This window comes from Perna viridis, chromosome 11 (genome assembly GCF_037379345.1).
Source record: "Perna viridis isolate PV_CMFRI_1.1 ecotype Kerala chromosome 11, ASM3737934v1, whole genome shotgun sequence".
NCBI lineage: Eukaryota > Metazoa > Mollusca > Bivalvia > Mytilida > Mytilidae > Perna > Perna viridis.
In genome coordinates, this window is record NC_142455.1 from 28,273,329 (window position 1) to 28,297,961 (window position 24,633).

The following is a 24,633-nucleotide window of genomic DNA, read 5'->3' on the forward strand; positions in this document are numbered from 1 at the left end:
AGATCGTTACGATGCTTTTAGGAAATAAAACATAGAAGTCATTACTATAAATATAGACAATACTAAACACTATTCCTTACTGGACGTTTGTATTGTGGCAAATGATGTGGATTGTTTACTCTAATAGTAGAAAAAATGATTATATGTTTAATCATAGGTAAATGTGTACACTTAGCCCCACCTTACCATACTGATCAATGATTATAACCTTCTTTGCTGTTATTAGTTCACTACTATTAAATCACCATACTACAAAGTACTCATCTTTATTTTAAAACTCGTTTTAATTATTGGATACAAAACCTTTGTTGGATTAAGGTAAACCTTATCAAATATGAACTCAATCACAGCTGTTTCGTTGAAAATTTTTACAACAGCAAATCTTTGTGTCACTAGGATGTTTGTGATCAAAAGCTCATATCACTCCAGTAAATACTGATCCATGCGCCACAAAACCCAAGATGGAAAATATCTTGTTACGATGAATTTGGAGAGTTTGATTTTATGTTACCATCGAAATTATGAATATGTTTTTGTTTTATAATGACGAGTGACTGTCTTTGAGTTGGGTATGGAATGATACCGTATTTTATGATAATCAAAGCTTCTTAAAGTTTTATTTGTTCAAAGCTTTGCGTCATTATTAGCCATATATCCTATTTTTGTTTGTACAGTTATAATTCAATGTTGTTAAATTTACTGATTGGTATTGCTACATCAGTCTCATAAGGCACATAAGGCATATTGGCATACCTATCTGAGGTTAATTTGTCGAGACAAACATTCAATACAAATAAGAATAATGAAATAAACAAAACTATTAATACTAGCTAGATTAATCAGGTACAATCAAATTAATAGACGGACGGTCGGACAAACGGGCCAGAATTCAGAATACATGTGTGACTACAAAATCCAAATTATTGTATTATTATATCCTATTTTATATGTATTACTGAGTAAACATTTAACAATGAAATAAATTGTACTTAACAATATGAAACCGACAAAAATAGATCCGATCCTTACATTTCATATGAGCTGAGCTTCACTGACATTAATATGTGAAATCACTTGTCTTTTGTAGCTCTGTCTTGATGAAAATATCAAAAGAATTTGCAAAAAAAAAAATATATATAAAATTCATAATAAATGAAAGAGTTAATAATCAAATACCACACAGGTTATCCTTATCGAAACCCAGTCATCTCTAATTATGAATTTGATTTATGGTTGAGCTAGCATAGAAACAAGCTTTGACTAGACTACAAGAATTCAAAATTATCAGTTGTAAATTCAAATGGAAAGTTAATTTTGAAAGGGAATTATATAGGTAAATGATAATCTTTTGTTTTCTGGTTTTTTTTTTTTTTTGTTTTTTGTTTTTTTGTTTTTTTGTTTTTTTTGTTTTTTGGTGTTTTTTTTTCATTATGACCCCTGACCTGACAAACAATGCATGCAGAACAGAAAGAGAAAACATAAGAAAATAAACAAACTAACAAAACTTGATAATAACAAAGTTGTCAATTACAACATAACGTGCTTAGTATGTCATCCTCATAATAGCATATACACTTCAAATCAACACATATTTGATAGATGTCAACCCATTTCAGACATGACAACTTGCATATGACATTGATTTTGACTTCGATATGATTTTGACGACTTTGAAGTGAAAACAAAAATTCGAAAAAAAAAATGTGTAAAAATTCTGACAGTACAGAGGACCCAAATGCTACAATGAAGTCGATAGTGGGGAAGAGGAGTTCGTTAAATTGACTTACGTAGAAAATGAAATAGCAGGGACCTTTATACCTGCCGATGTAGCTTTTTTTCGGTTCACAACAGAAGAAGTTGTACTGTGTAAAACAAGAACTAATGAAGTGTCACCCGTATTCAATGCAATATTTACTCTGACTTCAATGAAGGAAAAACGAATGAAGTTCAACTTCCAGGGAAAAAGGTGACCCCTTTTCTGCAATTTTTACGTCTAGTTCTAACGGGTAATTATGACAAAATGATAGGTAAATTTCGTTCGCATTAGGGGCATGTAGATAAAAGAAATATAACACGTTAAGCATTTAGAAGGTATTGTAACATAAAAGTGACAAACATGAAAATTTCTATTTCTTTGATTTCTGCAGTTCTTTTTGTTTAAAATAATACATAGATCACATTGATATATATATATATATATATATATATATAACGTCTCAGAATGTGACGACTCTATTCTCTACACTGCTCCATCGGATCAAATTGATACAGGGAAGATAACGTAAACTTACAGAAGGGTCTGAAAAATTCCCAACGATGTTAGAACTGTCAAATTTGCGAAGCAAATTTTTGTCGTTCCCTCCGCGGGACTCGAACTCGTACCGCTGTGACATCTATGACAACACCGCCTGCACTAAGTCCAGCGCCCTAGACCACTCGGCCAGCTAGGCTATATAAAAAATATAGCTTTCGCTGGCCGGGTGATTCCTCCTTGTAGGATTAATCTAGGGCTGTAACTTAGTACACGATGTATGGTAGTACGGGACAGTTCATCTAGGTGTTATTATGTAGGATAGAGGGTCAAATTAATGATGCATGTCACAACAAATCAATATTATATAACGTCTCAGAATGTGACGACTCTATTCTCTACACTGCTCCATCGGATCAAATTGATACAGGGAGGATAACGTAAACTTATAGAACGGTCTGAAAAATTCCCAACGATGTTAGAACTGTCAAATTTGCGAAGCAAATTTTTGTCATTCCCTCCGCGGGACTCGAACTCATACCGCTGTGACATCTATGGCAACACCGCCTGCACTACCCGTTTGCAGTTATGACATAAATTTAATCTTTATATAGAAGATGGCTTTGATAGAAGAATGTCAGATAAGACTTCATCATTTCAGAGGAACAGTACATGAAGTACATCCACTTGTAAGAGAATATCAAACTGAAAAGTTAAAAAATTGATGAATATCTGTCTGCCTTAGCAAATAAAACAGAGGACACAATGACTCCGACAGACCGTTTTGCATATGTTCTCGTAGCAGAAGAATATGGTTTAAATGAGGCTTTTGGAAAACAGTATAGGTATTTCGTCGAAGAAAATTGGAAAAATTTAGTTGTCAAAAGAAGTTCGAAAAGATTAGTATAGAAACTGTTTCGATAATCGCTGTAATAAGATGAGAAAAGAATGAGGATTACTTTATCTTAATTCTCGTGAAAGGGCTTTGACCCATTTTGCTTCAATTGATCAATGATTTGATCGGAACGTCTATTTTGTTAACAACCGATGCAAAGATGACTGGTGATACGAATTTATAAACAAAAGCAAAGAGGCTAAAAGAATTAGAAAGTTTCTAAACAGCTGAAACAACTTTCCGATGTTTTTTTTTCTTTTTTTTTTCTTTTTTTTTTTATAAAATTGTAACTGGAGCTAGTGAATTTTAGATGTTACATTGTAGTTGTTCAGTCCTATTTTCAATCAATAGAATTTTTATTCCGGTTCGAACAAAGGGACCTGTCTCCTCCTGGCTTTACCAAGTAAAACGCAAGTAAGTTTTACATATTTAATAGGTAAAAAATGTCTATATATTAACAACAGTGTATTTGTTATATATTAAGTAACCATTATTTAATAAGTCACAAAGTTTAACATAGTTTAATGGATCAACCTATGTGAATAACGCACTAATAAAACCCTGCTCATGAAACCTACATTTAAAAAAACCTACATTCCTAATTAAAGTTAAGTCAAATTACCGAAACAAGACCAGACGTGGAAGATCCTACTAATGAAGAAAAATGCCAAATATTGGAAAGGTACGCAAGAGCTAAAATTACATAATCGATGATGGGTATTGGTTACAACTGCAAGGTAGCACAACGTCCTGCTAAAGGAACCTACCTTAGTCTTGTACAGACACTATTAGCTCTTGTGAGTAAAAAGTCTTAAAGTGAGAATTGTTTTATACATCTATGAAAAGTATTCAAATAAAATTGCTCTAGTTACCTAGAATGAGAATAGTTCAATAGTACTCATGCATTAACCTTGAGGGAACCAATCGCCTGCACATACCAGAAAGTAGTCCATAAAAAACAAAGTAGTTCTTAGGATGCATTGCATATTTTTTGTGATTTAGCCAGTATATGCAAACTGGGTATCATCTGAAAGCTTATCATGTCAGGTACACACTGAATACAACAGTTTTGAACTCTGATGTAGAGAATAATTTGTCAGAGTCTAGATCTTAAGCCCATTGATTTGTCAAATTTCCAAAAGGAAAGTAGTAGTTTTAGTACCTGTCTACTTTCACATCACCGTTCTTTCTTAGAAGACATTAAAGGCTGCAAACTTTATGAGAGAGTCTTTAAAGGGTCCCCTCTATGATAAAACCTGTTAAAGTTCATTTTAACAAACTTTAAAAAAGATTGGGACCTTGAAAATAGCTTAATTCAACATAGAAAGTAATGGGACTTTTAATAGTGATTTCACACCTTGAACGCACCCAATACTAAAAACCCGAAAGTAAATCTTCATTCAGAATTCAATTAGTTCGCGGACAACCATAATGGACCTAACGAAGTAAAACACTAAAACCAAATATCACTCAAATATAAGATATAATGATCTTGGAAACCTCTGTTGAAGTTACTTATTAAAAATGAATGCAAATTAAAGACGCTATCCGCCACAAAATAAAAATAAAATTTATTGAGACAAATTAATACGTGTAGACATGATAGCAAAGGATAGCAATAAACTTTTCATTAATCGTTAATGACTGTTCATTTGTTAAGAAACACATATTAATTTGAATTGGGTATAAATCAGACAATATGTAAGGTTGAATTAAGGAGAATGAGTTTTTATTAAATACACCCGATTTTATCCAACTTAATAGGCAAATCTATCAAAATCAGCTATATTTCAAGAGTTATGTCCCTTACCATAGGTCTACCTCCTTAATGACTGGTCGTTTACATTCATTTTATGGGGGAAGGGGCAAATTTTTTCAACAACCTTCTATGTATTTAGGGAAAATCGAGACCAAGAATTCAATAATATTTTAACACCCACCATTTTGTATATTGATTGGTTCATTTAACAAACCATAAATGACCTAAACATCTTTTTAACATTCTCAATACATATAGAAACAGTAACCAATGTGCTGTACAAGTAGACAGGCTTCATTTTATGAAAAACTGTGCATTGTACAACTGACGTTACCTACTATGATATACAAAATGGGACTATAAAAGGGAGGATAATTGTACAATGTGATCACTGACAGCTAAAGACAGGCAAATATTTAAATAAATGCAAATTATATTTCTTGTATCTATTTTATTTCTATATGTATCACTGAGTTAGAAAATATTAAACAATAAAATAAACAGAACTAAACAATACAAAACTAACAGAAATAGTCCCTTACAGTTCATGTGAGCTGAGCTTCACTGAAGTGTACCTACAATATGCATGTGATATACAATCCTCATAAATGCAACAAGTTACACACCTTGATACATTCACATTTCCCATTTTAGTGTTCATGCATCATTTATCATGCCTTTACACATCGTTTTGAGTTCGTTTAAACACACAATAGAAGTGTTCGTTTATTTTTGTACTTTATTTCCTTGATTCATTTGTTCTTTTGATATTTTTTGCTATTATTAATTTATATATTTTAAATAATTCTATATTTTATTTTTTTTTCTTCATTATTTGTTAATATTGTTTTTCATCTTTTGTTTACCATGTGTTGAAATGCACGCTTTGACTGTTCGTCTATCATGCGTGTAAATGCACGCTTGGAGCATTCGTCTATCCTGCATTTAAACACACGATAGATGCGTTCATTTATCGTGTGTTTGGTGAGCATTTAGCGTGCGTGTAGATATCATGCGTGTGGCAAACCTAAACGTCTCAAGGAGATTATACATTGAAACTTATCTTAAACAAAACTGGAAAAGAACACTTGTAAAATTTTAACAAAAATTGGTAGGAGCAAAATTAGGTATAAGTTATGAAGATGTAACAGAAAATAGCACTGTGACATCGTAAGTTCATAAATTACAACTTATGATTTTTTTGTGAAATTGATAACAGAAATCCTTCTAAACCAGACATATTCTGAAGTCCCTTCATGAAAATATAAATAATTTTTGAACCTGTGTAAACAGAAATCCTGGTTTATCTGAACATAGGCTAAAGTTCCAAAAGAGGTTTGGTACCAACAAGCTATACTATAATCGAAGCTGTAATTCGGCCAAACGACAAGAAGCATGTCTACCGATACCTTTATAATAAATAGAGATCCATATGCCTCGGTTCTAGACACTTATATGTATATAAAACAGTTTATTCAAAAATTATCTGAAAGACCTTACAGTTAAAAAATAGATTATATGTCACTTTCATATGGTCACTGACATTGATGTCACCAGAGGAAATATTTTCAAGACGTATAGTGTGGTTGTCTATATTGAAAACAATACAGACGGCTGACATTCAAAACTTAATTTTTCAACAACCATAAAAGGTGTTTTGGTCAAATTCACAAAAATAGAAATCACAATTAGCATAATATTATTAAAATCATAATTAAATGATGAAAACAGTATTTTCTAAATTTACATTGCTGGCTTTAGTAGGATTTATTTTAAAAAAATGATCCAAAATTTTGAAAAAAAAAAAAAACTCAAAATAATCCACATTTGGATGTTAATTGCCAAAAATAGATATGTTTAACTATTTCTGAATTATATATGTTATGCAATTCCCTCATTCTATTATCTAAATGCACTCAATTCTCCACTCAAGAATACCAATAGATACAACTCTCCTATGCAGATGTACCCCGTAACATATCCCATTGGCTACTGAAAAAATATACTAGCTGTACACAACACTCAAGGTACGTAATGGTAAGTTGTTCTCTATCATGATGATTAACTGACATATGATAATCATAATCATCATGTGTTAACTGATACAAATGACAATCATAAGCAACATGTGTTATCTGATACATATGACAATCATAACCATCATGTATTAACTGATACAAACACAATGTAATAATCATTAAAATCAGGTTTAAGTGATACAAATCATAACTTGTGAAATACATCTGTCCACCATTTCATCCCATAACAACTAATACTTGAGAATGACTATAGTTATTATTGCAACCTTTTAAGATTTTTTTAATTGTATAAGTATGGTAAATATCTAAATTTTCATTGCTTGTTAGTTCATTATGATATTTCTTCAATCTTGACTACTGAATTTATGGAATTTCAGAAAATAAGATTCAACTTTCAGTGAAAATTTTGAACTACATATCACTACTTTGACAATGTCATAAATACTGGTACCCATTAACAAAAATTCTTCCATGGTGATTTATTTAAATATAACCAGCTTTAATTGAACTCATTTAAAAAGCTAAAGTTTAAGTGTTTTAAAAGCATTCTAGTTTTTCACACAAATTAGTGAGACTGATATTTCTATTGAAATAAAATGTTAATGATGACACACTGACAAACATTAAAATAAAAATACACCTACATCATAAATTCAAGTCAGTAAATAAAAAGTAATATATTAATACTGCAAGGCGAAAATGAATGTTTTGGTTTCAGCCTCCATTCTGGAATTTCGACATTTAGATTTTTGTGTTGGATTTACCAAGTACTAAAGAAATCTATTCCAAAAGGTGTACAATGTTACAAACTTCCTAAAACATTGGTGTTTTAAGCCAAAATATACCCAACAAGAAAGTCTAAGTACTTTTAATACATACATCAAAGTTTTCAAATTTCTGGAAAATGATGTTTATTTACTCAAAAATGAAAAGTACATATATATATATATATACAACGTCTCAGAATGTGACGACTCTATTTGCTACACTGCTCCATCGGATCAAATTATAACAGGGAAGATATATAAAGTATAGAATGGTCTGAAAAATTCCCAAATTTGACAGTTCTAACATCGTTGGGAATTTTTCAGACCATTCTATATATATTTAATAACATACATTTACCTCTGTAATCTAAAGCACCTTGTCCTGACTATTGCATAAACATGACCAACTTAGTGTGTCTCAGTCTCAACAATTTATGTATTACAAATTTCATTGGAATCTGTCTAATTATTCAAGAAAATAATACATCAGTACTCATGTTAACTAATAATTTCACCACAGACAAACCATGTTTGTCAATTATATTACCACAAAGAAGAGCAAAGGTAAAATAACAAAATTAATTGCCAGCTCAACTTTGAGTGACTTGAAATAGTCATATGACTTTTTGCATGTGCAATAAACACATGGCTATTAAATGCTTTATCACACTTGATTGTAACCTTAAACCTTTCAAGTAGGTCAAATTAGAATCTCACAATATGATTTTCAAAACTAGCATACATAAAGCAACACATAAATTCTGGAACGAAGTACATTCACCTAAATTTAGCAGAAAAATATTGGTCAATTATAAAATTGCTTACTCATCTATTAATACAATATTGATGACACAATGAAACCAATTATATCTGAATTGAAGTTTTTATATGGAAATTGATCCCATTTGTTGATAGATTAAAAACTTGATGTTTTTTTTTCTCTTCAAAGATAGATCTATAATACGTAACTCCTATTCCAAAAGTAAAAAGAATTCAACCAGCGCTACAAATACTTATCAGGATTCCAAACATATCTTTTTGTCTTTGGCTTCACTTTTTTCTCTTGCTTCTGTTTAGGTATAGGAATTGGTTGCCATGGTATTGGGTTGTAAAAGGATGGTGTTGGATAGGCATTGCTGTCATGGTAACCTGTAAATAGAAAGACATTATCAAAGCAAACAAAAAAATAATTTCACAAAGCCAATGCACACATATATGCATTCCAGTATCTGATCTATGTAAAATTAGTCATAAGTAATGACATCATATCATGGAAAATAGCTTTGTGTTATATATTACACTTAAGATTTTTTTTATAAAATCTGAAGCAGTTGTAAACATTGGTTAGGGCCAATACACTGCAGAAGTAGGTTGTGATGATTCTGAAAATACCATAAGTAAATTCAAGCACCAAGAAACTTTTCAACTTGACAACATTTACAAGTCATATCTCCAATGCAATTCATCATATTGTCTTTGCAAGAACACCATTAAAGTATTATTGCTGAGGTCATAATTGTTACTGTATTTAACAACAGTGCTTGTCATATTAGTTCTTAATTCTATTATTACAAGTTTGTGTAGTACATGAACATGTAATTCAACTTCTCTTAAAGTTTCTCTACTGGTGGTTTGTACAGTCTAAATGATTTTTATTTTTTTTCTGAAATTTGATTGATTTTAAAGTCAATGCTTAGAAGTTAATATCATGGCATCAGTATTATCTATTTATACTTTTACTGTTTATCAATAACCCATTGATTTGAGTGTTCACACAGTACATTCAACTGGATAAATTTACACACTGACAAAAGAAGCACATCTGAAAGTAAGTACATGTAATTCATTTTAGAACAATAGTTTTCTTCATTGATTTTCACACCCTATGGCCTGTAAGGGAAAAATATTTCATTTGTTGAGAGATAGGTTGAAATATAAAGGAATGATTGGTTGTTGTGAGATTGACAAATGAAGAGAAACAGAAGCTACAACTTTAGCTTGTTGATTATGAAATTTCTCACATCTCCAGGAATAAATTTTATCATTTTTTCATATCCTGGCAACTCTTGATATTAAAATATGCAAATTTATTTCTCAAGATATGAGAATTGCTATTGTTGTAAATTCTATATGCAAATTTATTTCTCAAGAAATGATAAATTCTATATTTCTCAGAGTGAGAGTATACAGTATTTATGAAGATACACTAATATAGTGATACAGTAAACTTCTGACAACTAGAACAGAATATCAAGTACCAAGAATTTTAATAGTATGCCAAAAAGGAAATAGCTTTCAAGGTTCATCAGTCACCATGAAAAAAAAAATTTGTTGAGTCTGAACATTTTACAGAAAAGTACCATATATTCAATGGAAAAAGATCAATCTGACAACTTGGGCTCCTAGAACAATATTTATAACATATTCCCTGTACCTGTGAATAGGTTTTTCACGGTACAACGTTATAACAGACTTATAAGATTGCAACACACAAATACAATATCCTGCTACAATGAAAAAGTCAATTTAAGAGTTAAATAGAAAACTGACATGAAAATTATTTCTGTTTATTTCTGTCAATTCAGTTGAATAAAGGAACATTGTCACTTTCTCATGGCAAATAGAAATAGGTAATTCAAAAGTAAACAGCCTCCAATCAACTTTCCATTTAAAGTCACAGCACAGGTAAATCTTATAGATATACCTATCACCTTTTTGTGCCTCAGTTCATCGTCAAGGTAAACAATCTACCTGACAACCAATACACCTGTCTGTTCAGGTAAACTGTTGATTAGTACTTGATTAATATTAAAGGCTTATTGTTTCCTGTACAGGTAATAAGAGATTTATATTACTATGTTAACCTTTATATGGGTGAATACATTATGGGTTCAAATATCAATTGTTTAAAATGAAATTTGTGCTGCATTTTATTAAATACACAAAGAAAAGGGGGAGGGGACTTAACACTTTGTGTGTTATGTACAACAAACAATGAATTAATGCATAATTTATTATCTTGTTGGTTTTTGTAGTGATAAATGATGGTAAATGATATTCTTTGGAAAAAAAGATTCAAGAATGTTTTGGAAAATTACAAAAAGGACTGTTGCATTGAATCATGCCTTTACTGTTTTGTATTAAGTGTATACACTGATGAATTTGTTATGTGTCACCATATCTGTTCTTTTTTCTATTCAATTAGAAAATGTACTTTAATTACAGGGCATTAAGGTGACAGGGATGATTTAGTTTTGCAAATATTATCATACTATCCAATCAAGCAATTCTACTGCATGAAGCTTTATCATACAATTAAAAAGTACATTACTCCAACTATATACAATATTTTGCTTCAGAAATGAGTGAATTTGAATCCAGCAAGCTTTACCAAGCCATCAAGGATAAAAATACAAATGATGTAAAAGAGCTCTTAACAAATGGAGAGAATTCATCAATCAGGGATAAAGATGGAACAACACTCCTTCATGCAGCTGTCAAACTGGGAGCTCCTGTTGACATATTCAAATTACTTCTTAATAAAGTAGATATGACTATCAGAAGCTGTGATGGGCAAACTGTGGCTGATCTAATCTTCAGCAAAGACTACAACTGTCCAGCTGAGGCTGAAACAGTTCTAAAAGAACATACTCTACAAGAGATTATGAATGCTAAATCTGACAAACTTGAAGCAATGATTTTATCTGGTTGGTCTTATTGGCCTCTGACAATTGACTATGCAAGGGATACATGTCAAGAAGTGTCTGATTTTATGGCAAGCCTTCCTGAATTTCAGGTATAGAAATTAAAGGCTTTCAAAGCATGAAAGTAATATGGCTGGTCAAACCTGCAAGAAAATGAAGTTGCATATATTTTTTTTAATCATGCCTTTACAATTTTACATCAATAAGGATTTATTTTTCTTAATAATTTATCAAACTTACAGTTATGAGGACTTTGTCCTCTATAAAACATGAACTTTTATCATACAAATGTTAAAGTTTAACTAACACATGTAAGAGAAAAAATTGAATTGACATTTAACTGTATTTCAGATGCATGAATTTGTATTAAAACTCATGCTATGAGGGTAAACAGGCAAGCATTCATAATAATCTTACAATCTGTGAAGCAAAAAAAGTTAAATTTCACTGAGAACAATATTGCAATAACAAAGACTTCCATATAGTTTTAAACATAACTAAATTAAATCTTGCACATTATCATTATTTATCTCCATTCTTGTTAGGGTCAAGTGCAGAAAATCCATGAAGCTGTGGACAAGGAAAACATCAGAGACCTTAAAATGCTCTTAGAACGAAAAAAATTAACCCAAGCTGCTGATAAAACGGGATTACCTCCCTTACAAAAGGCAGTTCTCTTTGGAAAAGTTGACGTGGTCAAGGAAATGATTAAAGAATTTAGTTTCACATTGAACCAGCAAGATGGGGTATATATTAAATAATCTTTTGCGTATTCTAAACATATTGTTTTCTGAAAATTAATCCTCCTTATTAAAAGTGAGACTATCATGTCAAAAATGCCAGATTCAACTCTTAGCTTGAAATAAAATTTGGAACTTTTAATGTGCCACTGAAATCAGAAAAAAGCACATTTTAAACTTTAAGTCTTCTACAAGCCAACAGAATACTTTACTTTCTGAAACAGATTTAAAAGTGTTTGAATACTGTTTTGGAATAGTGTCTATGAGAGTGTAATGACATGATTAAAGAAGTATTGCAAATGATATTTTTTTAACACATTTCAGATGGGTAGAACATCCTTGCATTATGCAGCAGGAAAACATGATGGAGGACATTTGTATGAACTGCTTAAAAAAGCTGGAGCTGATGAAACCGTTAAAGACATTGTAAGAAAGAGGCTGTTAGTGGTTGTAGGGCAAAAATTGTCACTTTTCTGAACTGTACATAGAAACTAAAGAGTAAGACTTAGTGTTTCTCCAATGTAACAGCTGCTGTATAATCAAACAGAATAACATGAAAATAGCTAAATATTCTAAAAACTGATATTAAACAATATTAAATAGATCTAATTTACATTTATTTGTTTCTCAGAATGGATGTACACCCAAAGAATACTATGAAGATCCAACAAAGATAGGTACAGCTGCACTGCAGGATAAAATCCAGGAACTCCAGGAAAGCTCAACTCCTACATCAAAACAATCAGTGCAGACAGAGACAAGGGCCTTGTCAGCCAAGAGTAATGGCCGAAGTAGTGGCAGTGGACACAGGATATACATCTCCAAAGACACAAGGCCCAGAACAGGAACAGCTCCTTCAACGGTTGATGGGAAATATGTGGCCCAGCACTTAGGTACAGCTTTAACCTTGGCATTGGCAGAGATTGCTGAGAGAAGACCTAAGGACCCTGTAGAGTATCTATCAATGTGGCTGTATAAATACAGAGAAAATATGGACCATAACACTATGGTAATTATCTTTATTGTGATAAAGAGTGGTAGTAAGGAAATTAAAACCTCATATTAGAATAACATTTTGTGGAGATAGTAGTTTACAATTCTATGTTGAAAAAATGGTGAAACCTTCTATTCTATGGTAGGTCCCTGAAAATCTTGATACATGTTGGGTGAAAAACAACTGCTATGTCGCATCATGTGGTGTTCTAATCAATGGGCCAAAGTGTCCTCTTGTCTTTTTACAGCAATATGTTATTTATCTCAGAAAAATAAGATATCTTTGCATTTAATACAGTATTTTTTTCTCAGAGAATTAATGGAAAACAGGATTAGCCATTTATGAAAATCAAATATTCTTTTTCTACATACTTACATATCTTATTTACAATGTATTAATTTTTTTTTCATCATTTAAAATTTTTTCAGCAAGAGAATTTGATCCAAGACCTGCAGCGTGCTGAAGAAGAGAGAGTTAAAGATGCTGAGAGAAAGGAAAAAATCAAGACAGAAAGACTACAGCTAGAAGAGGAAGAAAGGCAAAGGAAGATAAAGGAAGAAGAAGACAGAAAGAAAAAAGAACAGGAGGAACTTCAGAGAAAGTAAGACTGACTGTTACAGTAAAAAAAAATATATCACTTCATCATATTTTTTATAAATCTTCATGGCTGTTCCATTAAACAGGACACAATTCTTTTGAAATGAAAAATTTCCATTGAGACCTTGGATACCCTTATGAAATCAATGAACTAATGATATTTTTACAAACAATGAAAACTAATACTCAAAAATTAAAGAATTTTAGTTAAAAGGAAATTGTTTAAGGACATTAGATACTAAACTAGGCATCTGACCTACCAAATTAGCAAATATACAGAATTGTATAATTTTCTGGTAATATGTTTTTCGTCAGCAATTATTGTCATTAAGTCCAGTTGTACACTCACTTTTCCTGGTCCACAAAATATTGAAAAAAAACACTCCTAGATTTCAGATTCATGGTAACTTCAAGCCTAGTCTAGGGTTCTAATGGCTAAGATAATTAAGATTAAGATTTAATCAATTTTGCATGTCTTGTGGCATCTTGGACAATTCTTAGAATGCACAAACAGTTCAGAAATGTTTCATTTTTTTCCAAATAAAGACAGATAGCCCTTGAGAATAATTTTGTTTATTTTTTTTAGGGCCAAAGAGGCTGCCTTGGCACAGAGACCAAACTTAGAGACGGTGACTGAGGAGGGAGAGGAGGAGACTCCCAGTAAGGAGAAGGACAGTCAAGGTCAAACTGAGCTACACAGACTGGCAGGACAAGAAGGTGAATACCAAGTTTCTTAATGTAAACATTAGCAAATGAAGAGTTGTCTCCCGGTTGAATCTGGCCATGGTAGTGTTGTATATTTTTTTGAAATGGTAAGGTGTGCCAAGAAATTGCCACATATTTCTTTACAATATTTTATAAATGAGAAATACATTGTCAAATCATTGTCTTTGCCCAGGGCATTTGACTGATCCATTGGCCTAAAATTGCCTGTGAATGAACAAATATGCATCCTGGAAAGTTAATTCAGGGTTGGTAGTCCAAAGATGTTTTTAAGACATTTGTGGCCTCAATTAGAATAATAATCCCATTATGAAAACACTTTTAGAATTTATACTTTGATAAAACAGTAGTCCATATGTACCTTTTCAAATATCAGGTGCGGATATAAGAACATTGATTAATATGGGGTATAGTATAGCAGAGAGAGATGCTGAACAGAGAACTGCCAGAGATATAGCAGAAAAGGCAGGCATTAAAGACAACATTGAAGCAATAGGTTGGTGTAATATCAGTCTTATACATCTCATTTATATTATCTCATTGCTGTTGTATAAATTATACAAATAGAGCATTTTGTGTCAGTAATAAATAAATTTTCTATAAATTTTTCTAAGCAAAAAGTATTTTTAAAAATTCATAGTACATAAAAATTGTAAATCATAAAATCGTAATGGTTGATATTCAAACAATAATAAAGGAAGTAGATGTTTCAGATTAAATTTCCCAATAAAATTTTCACAAGTGTTTGGTGGGAACAAAAAGTTACACACACCCATATTTATTGCTGGTTAAGTTTTATAAAAACATATTTTCGTTTCATAATTTTAAGATAATTACGTACAAGATCTGCTAAAGGAAGAAAAGTTTGATGAGTTAGAACAACTAGTACTGGACAGTTATGACAAACTGGAGACAGTTCTAGCTACCATAGCTGACCAATCAGAAGACATAAAAAAATTTGCTGCATCTTTGCCTGATTTCATGGTAAGATAGATAGTTTATAAATGTACAGATACATGACATGATTCAGCCAGTCAACCCCCTTAACCAACCAAAAATCATTAGGTGTGTTCACTTTTTATAAGTAGGGGTAAACTTGGCAAAGCATGGCAAAAGAATAGGCAAAATGATTGTGAACCTGTAAGAAAGTTATTTAAGGCAAACAGTTTCTTCGTAATTTTTCATATGACTTTGCCACTGAACTAAACAGATTATATGTGTACTAGTATATTGAGGACTGTGTGTTCAAGAAATTGATCAAGAATTTGTTTTTTTCAATTTTCTAAAAGTGTTGCTAAATATTCAATTGAAATTTCAGTTGTGAATCTATGTCTTTTCACCCTAAAATCCCGTTATAATGGAGAAATTAATGTAAGAAGCATGATTTATTTTCGTACATTTTCATTAACAAACCTGTGTTTATTTATAGAACATAACTGATATATATTCATATATACATGTATATGACTAACTGTAAAGTTTACAGTATGTATATGCTATCATTAAGGTATTAAGGTCTATATATAGAATCTTACACAACATTCAGTGTCAAAAGATAGTTCTTCACTCAAGATACATGTAACAGTAGCTAAATTTTCAAATTTAAGACAATTAAACACAAGGTTTCCTCAGTATTTGAAAATTTGATAAACAAGAGTGTAGAGATTAATTTTGACAGAAATGCAGTATAGGATTCAGTTTCTCTAATGACTTTTTATTAAAATTTTTTTAGCTTTTTTCGATAACTCTTATCATAAGGCAGAAATACTTGTTATGATATTCTTACTGATTATTGGCCGAAAATAAAATTGTTCCCTATGAGTAAGTGAAACACTTTTTCACACAGGAGTCAAGGGTATAATAAATTAGCAGAAATTAGAGAAATTGGATTCTATCACTACCTAAAATATGGTATATAATCTAGCTATAATGTAATGAGTTCCATACCTGGGATTTCAAAGTAATAATCTGTAAATAGAGAATGGGATGTAAACAGATACAGCAATGTTTTCATTGATAAGGGCTTCAGACCTAAATAAAAACACCTGCAGTATATACAGAGGTTTAAATTAGTTATGGTCAAGAGGCCAGACCCTTAATTTCTGACCTAGGACCTTTGAAATTTCATTTACCTGGGTTCTGGACTTTCAACCATTTTTAATGTCACTTATTGAAGACTTCCAGTTTTTCTTCCAATGGTCCATTGATTTAAAACTTCAATTCTTGAAAGTAAATTTGGACCCCTGATAATAAACTTCAAAACTCATTGACACCTTCAATAGGTGAGGCAGAAATTTAGGTGACATGCATGTTAAGGATTTAAGAACAAATACTTCCACAGTCCAAACAAAAACCTATAGACCAATATTCTATTTGCAGACCAAAATAACAGAAACATTCACAGCAGTACAGAAAGGAGTGTTAAGAGATGTACAACAGGCGGTAGAGCGTAAAAAATTAGCAACAGCCAGAGATGGAATGGGTCGTTGTCCTCTACATGTTGCAGTACTGACAGAAAATGAGGATGTTGTAGGATACATTGTACAGACATTCCCAAATACTGTTAAGTGTAGGGACCATGTAAGTCAAACTTTAATAAACACTAAAAGAAAATAAAAAAATATTTGAGGGCATGCATGTAGTTGAAAACCTAAACTGATATGCATATCTATAGATTTAAATGAATCTAATTGAGTACTTCTTTTTACCATGTTATTTCCTTTTACATTCTCTTAAGTTATAACTGTAGACAAAATTTATAATTATATATATTTACCATAAACTTTTGTTTTCTTTACTAACATCTTACTTTCAATATCAATGGTGGTATGCAATATACATTATCTATAAAACTAAAAAGGTTCTTTTTTTTTAATGTTGATAGGAAATGTTCCTTATAGAAAATTAATATCTACATACAAGAATATCACAAATGCTTTCATTTTTCCCCAGATGAACAGAACACCTTTACATTATGCAATGGGACTGAACAATGAAGACCTAATTACACTGTTACTTGCAAATGATGCTGACACAACCATAAAAGATGTGGTAAGTTTTCTACATTTTTAATTATCTCCCTTTTTATTGTTCCTAGGATCATAAAAACTACACAACTGTTGTTTTAAGCCACAATCCCATGTCTGATACTGTTTGAATTTCTTAAGGCTAAAATGTTTAAGCTTAATTATTATTCAGGGCAGAGGCATAGAGAAATGCAGCTGTCCAAGTGTGCAGCGCATAACGTTGAAAAAAGAGGGGGTGATAAAAACATGTATTTAAAGTTATGTAAAGATCATTAAAGTTTTGAAAATGTAAACATGCTATTTCATCTAGTAAAAAAAATAATTGTAATAATTTTTTTTGTAATTTCAAATTTCAGTTGAAAAGAACACCTTCTGACTATCGAGACAACAATGAAGACATTAAAAGTATGAAAGAGAACTTAGTTAGAACAAATGCTCAACAAGAATCAGAAGGACAGAGTCAACAAGAAGAAGATACCTCTCAACAAAAAAACACAGATGGGGAAGCAACTCAGCAACAGGAAGCAAAAGAAGGGGAGACAAGTCAACAACAGGAACAGCAATAGATCATGGGCTAACATTGCTTACATATTTATGCAAACTACATGTAGCTGCTATAGTTTTGTATAGAAATAATTCATACTTTGGATCTTAACACTGCTTTTGCAATACAATAATGAATATTTAGCAAGAAATAGATTCATTTATTTTGAAATATTATGTTGTGTTATTTAAAACAAAACTAATGTTTTGCATTTTTTTTACATTTCATTTGAAGTTCTCATCTACGTAAATAAGTACAAATGGTAGCATGCTTATAAAAAAAATCTGTTTTCAGTTGCAAATACAAATCATTCATAATCAACTGGATTTCCAGTTGTTTGAAAAAAAAAAGAGAATACATCTAACCCTTTCAGTTCATGTGCAATCCCTATTCATAGTATATTTAATGAATTTGTTTATTTCATTATTTTTTTTTACATTTATAAATATGTTTATGTGCTTAGCGTACTACTGAAGACTGCCATGACATTTTGCATTTTCTTGATATTAATACTTGCAATAATTTGGTATTTTGATATTCTAGTGCATTTCTTTGTTAGTATAATATATCTATTTATAATTTTCACCTGTTATAGCTTACTTTTTTATAACTTTGTATGTTATGATGTTACCCATGGTAATATAATATACAACTTCTTTTTTATTCAATAAAAATATTAAACAGTTATTTGTTATTTTATATTGATCTACAAGACTTACTGCAAGACAACATGGGACAAAATCAGCAGTCAAATAGAGAACCAAACATAGACCATATATATTTAATTTCTTCCAAATATAAGTACTTTGATATTTAAAGAAATGATAACTTGCTGGACTTCTAAAGAAATCCAAACAATTCAACATTTACCCTTGAGAACAAGAAGAAACCAGAAAGAAAGTATATCATGAAATCAAAATTCATGTAGTAGAATTATAATTTATGAGTGCTTCAGCTAGCCACAAACATACATGTAGAGGCAAAACACATCTTATTTTTCGGAGATTGGTGAAAAATGATTCCAGTCACAACTGTGTAATTGCCATTATTAGTAGCTCTAAATAAAATGATACATTAAACTAAAAATAGTTAAAATACATGTACAATGTAAAAACAATTACTTTAGCCATAATATAAGAAGTGTACCATTGTGATTCTTGATTTCAACTCTATTTAACTTTCTCAATGTCTAGCTAAAGCACTGCTTGTATTAACTAAAACACACAATATCAAACCTTACCTGTCAATTTTCCTGACATGTAGCCGTAACTATTTGGAGCGGATTTGGGTCTATTTTTAGCTTTGTGCAGCCATTCTTCAAATTTATGCTGTGCATCGATCTGTTGTTTTCTTTTTGCTAATTCTATTTCTTGTTGTCGTCTTTTTTGTTCTCTTTTCAGTTCTTTTTCTTCTTTACTTTTTCTTTCGATCCATTCTTGATAATTTTTATCTGATTTCATTGCCACTCTTCTTTTCTCGTCTTCCTTTAAGTCTTTTTCTAACCTTTTTCTCTGTTTTTCACTCTTTCTTTTTAATTTTTCTTCAAATTTTTTGCGCTCTAACCACTCTTTTCTCAACTCTTCAGCTTTCCTCTCCTTCAATTCTTTTTCTTGTTTTTCCTTTTCTTTTAATAATTTGTCTTCTCTTTTCTTTCTACGTATTTCTCTCTGTTTTTTACGCTCTACCTTGCTTTTTTGAATCAACCATTTTTCCCATGGAGACAACTGGGACTCTTTCTTTTCTGTATAATTTGATGACGATTCTGAGACAACACTGTAAAAACAAAAATATTCTTAGTAATTAGTTAATTTCCTAATAAATATTCAATGGAACTAAAGGAAATTGCATAAATGCCAAAATTTACAAATATAAACAACACTACACAGGCAAAAATTGTCCATGTGAAATCCATCATCGACATGTGAATCATGCTTCACATGAATTTCATGTAAAAGGCTTAATTCACCTAAGTTTCATGTGAACTGTCATCAATTTTACTTGGTCGATTCAGGTGAAAATCATGCAAAATTCTTGTAAAAATCACATGAAATAATATTGCTGGTGAAAAGCACATGATAGGCCCATCATCTCAAGTAGATATATTTGATTTGCATTTCAAGACATAAACACTCTAATCAATATAATATTACCAAAGTTACACTCTAATCATTATAATATTACCAAAGTTAGTCACACTTTTATTATTAAACTAGAAGAATAGAAAGTTCCTATAAAGAAGTGTCATTCAGATGAAACGTCAGGGCCAGGCCTAATCTAGACATCGATGGCAAAGACCAGATTTAGTCAATTCTGTTAGAAAAATAACAATATTAACATTTTGTCTAGGTAATCTTTTACAAAAACTTATCCCTATCAAAGTAAAATGGGAGAAGTAAGCACAATTGTTCATTTCTCACTCTAAATTAGGCCCTGAAACATTTAATTCTACTTTTGACCAAGATGTCATCAGTCATTCCTTGTGGTTACCAGAGAAACAGTGACTACAAATTACAAACCCATCTTTACAAGTTGGAAAAGGAACTCACTACCTTCAATACCATATTTTGGACAAATCTATGAAATCTATATTCATACCACTTTCTCTGAAGCCTTTCATGCAATCTGTTGTCAATGTCTGCTTTGGAATGCTGTTCGGTAATTTCTGTGTCTAGATCATCATCTGTATCCGCAAGGCTTTCATAACTATCATGATCGAGAACTGACGTAAGTGATGCTGTAGAGCCATTGGATTCCATCGACCTTGATCTTGGCCTATACACTTCAGGTTCCATCCATTTTGGTTTGGTTACAGTTGCAGTTACTGGACGAGGTCGTAAACTCATTGTTCTAAAAATAGAAATTAATACTGCTGTTAAAGTGTTTTTTTTTCCTTCAATAAACAATAGTAACATTATACATATACATATATTGTAAGGAGTTTTGATAGATTATAATACATGTATAACAACTAACTGTGAAGGTAATTTTATTTATGGGTATCTTTTTAAAATAGGTTCAGTAAATTTCTAGACACAATGACACTTCTTGTTGCTCATTAGTGAGACCTGTTACATGGAATTTTCACAGCTCATTTCATAAGATATTTTTATGTAGGAAACAAAGAGTACAAAGTACTAAATATTCATGCTAGTTTGAAAAGCATCCCTTGATCCTTTACTTTTATACACACTTTTTGCAGAAGCAATATTTGGTGATGTCAAAGTGTTTAATTAGTATTAAAATATGTATTTAAAGGTTCAGTTCTGGTTTTAATTTTAAGATATAACCAAAGAACATTTCAGAAAGTAAACTAGAATCAAAAGAAACAGGCCTTTCATTAAGAGCCAGTACCAGGTACTTTTACCCTTCTTAACTACTGAAAGGTACCTCCAGATTTTTTAAATTTCATACATTTTTATTAAACAAAATGGTGAAAAAAACCTCCTACAGAGGTACCTGTTTTGTGATAATGAAACCCCTGAAGATAGTATCACACCACAGAAATGGAAATATGTGACAAAGTTGACCTGACCTGGATGAATCTAATTATTATATCAAGACATGTTCAGGCCATCTGTTTTTAAAATTTGGTAATGTTGTAAATTTCTGTTTTCGCAGGAGTGTTTCAGATTATATTGTACATATATATTCTCCTTCAGTTAAGAGTAGTTTCAACCACTTCTCTACTCAAGATGGTAAAATCTTAGTGGAGAAATAACTTGAATCAAGGAGAATAAGTTTCTCCTATAACCTGTAGAAAACTTTGAAAATGTATTGTAAGAAGGGGAGAAATATCTTGCAAAAATATAATCACCACCTGTTAATTTAACAAAAATTCACATGCATTTTTAATCACTGGTAATAAATGGGAGAAATCAGTCTCCGTACTGACAGTTATAACCAGAAATATACATGGTTAATTGATTTGACGAGAAAAAAAAAAACTTAGCAATACCTCAAATTTCACCTCAACTCAACTCATATAATGTCCACCTAGAAAATTAGGCTAAAGGGGTACACATTGAGAAAAGGGGGCGTTTAATCATGCATTACCAAAATCATAAGGACAAAAGGACATACTTTTCACATTTAGTTTTATTTTTTATCAAATGTTTACTAAACGGTATTTCACTGTACAATAAGCAGAAATAATATGGCTCAAAAGGGAAAGCAAAAATAAGGTTTAATGAAAATTAAGGATCTGACAAAATACTATGGGTAAAAAAAATAAATTCTGCAAGATGATGGAAAAAAGGTAAAACAAAAGAAGGTAAGAATAGTAAAAAAAAAAACAGCACATACAATGTACATAAAAATGTACTCCAATAACTCATTAACTGTGATTTCATGATGACACAACAGCATATGTACATGAAATGTCAAGCTAAGTTTTAATTGCACCAAGTAGCTCTAAAATTTAATAGGGGTATGAACACATGCTTCTTCAGGTATGTTACAGGTTTTATTTGTATTTTTATCAATGGCATCTATCAAAAAGTATGAATATGAATACCTGACAATTTGATTAAAAAAAAAAGGACCATTTTCAGATTTGTATAAAAGGTCAGAGTTTGTACATTATTAGTTTAATAATGTATGCTGTTCTTCAGGAGCATAGCAGGCAGTGCCTGTCTAAAAGGACTACATTGTAATTTAGCATCAGCAACCTTCAACATTTTTAGATTCTATGTCAAAACATGGATGGCTCAATATCTTTCCGTCAGAAGTGATGTCAGCAGTTAAGATGTTAATATTATTCATTATAGCCATAGGTCTAGCAGATTTCCATTGGTTGAGACTTCAGTTGATCAGTAAATATATTAGAATTACATAGCAGTGAATTATCAACACAGTCAAATATTATTTGAGCACAAAAGCTCCCATCCTTCTTGACACAGCCTAACTACACATTATCATATATGAAACAGTGTTTAAAACACACTGGTATGTCACTGCCACAGGTTTAAAAACAAAAAGTGTCAAAACTAGTCCGAATTTCCTCTGACCCTGCAATCCTCCTCTTTTTTATTTGGATATTGATATGTTGGGTTGGGGTCAGAACGATGTGCCATACAAAATGTTGGAGATTTAGCGGTACCACGGAGTATTGCCTTTTAATCGCTTGTAACAACTTTCAAGTTGAAATTGTGCATGTCACACCTACCTAGTTCTATTCCGGAATCATTTTCCTGTATGCTGATACCAAATTTGCTACAAAAATTACATTTATTATTAAAGTTTCTATAATTTTCCACGAGAGACCCTGTTTTGTTGACATTTTGAACCGTAATAGAGAGTAGGCGGAGCTTGTTACCTTTGGAACGGAACGAAGCAGAAACGATTTTTAAAACCGGAATCTAACAGAATATTTCAAAATTCCGCTGAAAAATTACGTGCCTGCTACCCTTCCGATCGAAAAGTAACAAAATCTGCCCACTCTCTATGGTTCAAAATGTCAACAAAACAGGGCCTCTCATGGAAAATTATCGAAACTTCAATAATAAATGTAATTTTTGTAGCAAATTTACGTCACATACAGCACATTTTCAAATTGAAGCACTACTTTTTAAATCGTTGGGACTTACCGCTAGAGTTGTCTCTCTTTTATTTAATCTGAAGATAGTTTGCATATATGCATGATGTGCTAGGACCAATGAGTCGCTTATAGGCAAAAATCGTGCGTAACAAATCCTTACGGGTAAATCCCACACTAATATCCACCATGTTGGTTTCTATGGGACGATTTGTTTACAAAAGAAGTTCGTAATGTCCCGTCCAACTCCAGTGACAATCGTCTGGTTGATCAACTTCTCGGTATTGTACGTTGTTCGCATAAGATATATCCGAGATATCCGAACTAACGCTGAAATGCATTCTGGGTTCTTTGGTTTTTGGACAAACCATTTAAACGTAAACAACATCTCCTAGCAACCTGATCACTGTAAACATGGCCAAATTTTGACAATGTAAATATTGGGACTGAGAATTAAAATCTCACCGGAATTTAACGATTCAATGTTTAGGGAGAAGCCGTTTGGCTAAACGAATGAGCAAGTCATTTAAGACAATTTAAACGACGGTAGGTGTCAAAAAAGTTGTAGAAAAATATTTTTATTCAAATTTTAACAGTATCTTATTTATGTGACGCCTAGTATAAGTAGGTGTAACATGCACAATTTCAACTTGAAAGTCGTTACAAGCGGTTGAAGGGCGATGCTCCATGGTACCACTAAATCTCCAGCTTTTTGTATGGCACATCGTTCTAACCCCAACCCTACATATCAATATCCAAATAAAAAAGAGGTGGGTTGCAGGGTCAGAGGAAATTCGGACTATGGCAAAACAAGCACCTGTTTATGATGTTTTAGGGGTTTACAATGTCTAAATGTAATTAGTTACCCGATTCAGAAGGCGAGAATGTAGTTGTAAGAATGATCTTGACTTCAAATACTTCAAGATTTTTTTTCTGAACCACAGAATTAAGTTTTTTTCTTGTTCTACATGTCAAGACGAAGTGGCAGATCGGCGCTATGGTAAACAGGAAATAAAGCTTCGGACAAAATAATGTTTGCATTTAACAGTTAGATTGAATTT

The 24,633-nt window shown here is 31.6% G+C and overlaps 2 protein-coding genes across 5 annotated transcripts; one reads left to right on the forward strand and one right to left on the reverse strand.

The window, feature by feature from the left end:
* Positions 1 to 5,336: 5,336 nt before the first annotated feature.
* LOC148603605 (uncharacterized) lies at positions 5,337 to 24,584 on the reverse strand. Of its 2 annotated transcripts, XM_088551602.1 has the most exons (5): positions 24,439 to 24,584; positions 20,635 to 20,886; positions 19,280 to 19,812; positions 16,417 to 16,437; positions 5,337 to 8,860 (listed from the first exon to the last, which is right to left on the reverse strand). In XM_088551602.1, the coding sequence occupies exons 2-5, from the start codon at positions 20,880 to 20,882 to the stop codon at positions 8,715 to 8,717; spliced, it is 948 nt and encodes a 315-aa protein (XP_088407728.1). In that variant the 5' UTR covers positions 20,883 to 20,886; positions 24,439 to 24,584; the 3' UTR covers positions 5,337 to 8,714. The 2 variants fall into 2 exon arrangements, with proteins under 2 accessions (XP_088407728.1, XP_088407729.1); XM_088551603.1 differs by lacking the exon at positions 16,417 to 16,437.
* Positions 9,490 to 18,714, forward strand: LOC148603606 (uncharacterized). 3 transcript variants are annotated; one of them, XM_088551601.1, is made up of 12 exons: positions 9,490 to 9,539; positions 11,071 to 11,507; positions 11,961 to 12,161; positions 12,480 to 12,581; positions 12,787 to 13,164; positions 13,578 to 13,750; positions 14,333 to 14,463; positions 14,846 to 14,965; positions 15,299 to 15,453; positions 16,849 to 17,049; positions 17,422 to 17,520; positions 17,852 to 18,714. In XM_088551601.1, the coding sequence occupies exons 2-12, from the start codon at positions 11,073 to 11,075 to the stop codon at positions 18,059 to 18,061; spliced, it is 2,205 nt and encodes a 734-aa protein (XP_088407727.1). In that variant the 5' UTR covers positions 9,490 to 9,539; positions 11,071 to 11,072; the 3' UTR covers positions 18,062 to 18,714. The 3 variants fall into 3 exon arrangements, with proteins under 3 accessions (XP_088407727.1, XP_088407725.1, XP_088407726.1); XM_088551599.1 differs by lacking the exon at positions 9,490 to 9,539 and adding an exon at positions 10,433 to 10,545 and having other exon boundaries at positions 17,852 to 18,713; XM_088551600.1 differs by lacking the exon at positions 9,490 to 9,539 and adding an exon at positions 10,455 to 10,490.
* Positions 24,585 to 24,633: the final 49 nt, after the last annotated feature.

Bases quoted from the DNA above. Each gene is read 5' to 3' on its own strand.
- LOC148603606 (XM_088551601.1), top strand. From the start codon at position 11,073: ATGAGTGAATTTGAATCCAGCAAGCTTTACCAAGCCATCAAGGATAAA. The intron at 12,582-12,786 runs GTAAGAAAGAGG...TTTGTTTCTCAG, and splicing joins ATGAAACCGTTAAAGACATT to AATGGATGTACACCCAAAGA. The intron at 17,050-17,421 runs GTAAGTCAAACT...ATTTTTCCCCAG, and splicing joins CTGTTAAGTGTAGGGACCAT to ATGAACAGAACACCTTTACA.
- LOC148603605 (XM_088551602.1), bottom strand. From the start codon at position 20,882: ATGAGTTTACGACCTCGTCCAGTAACTGCAACTGTAACCAAACCAAAA. The intron at 19,813-20,634 runs GTATGAATATAG...TTGTTTTTACAG, and splicing joins GAAAGGCTTCAGAGAAAGTG to TGTTGTCTCAGAATCGTCAT. The intron at 16,438-19,279 runs GTAAGGTTTGAT...CTCTATTTACAG, and splicing joins CATGTCAGGAAAATTGACAG to ATTATTACTTTGAAATCCCA.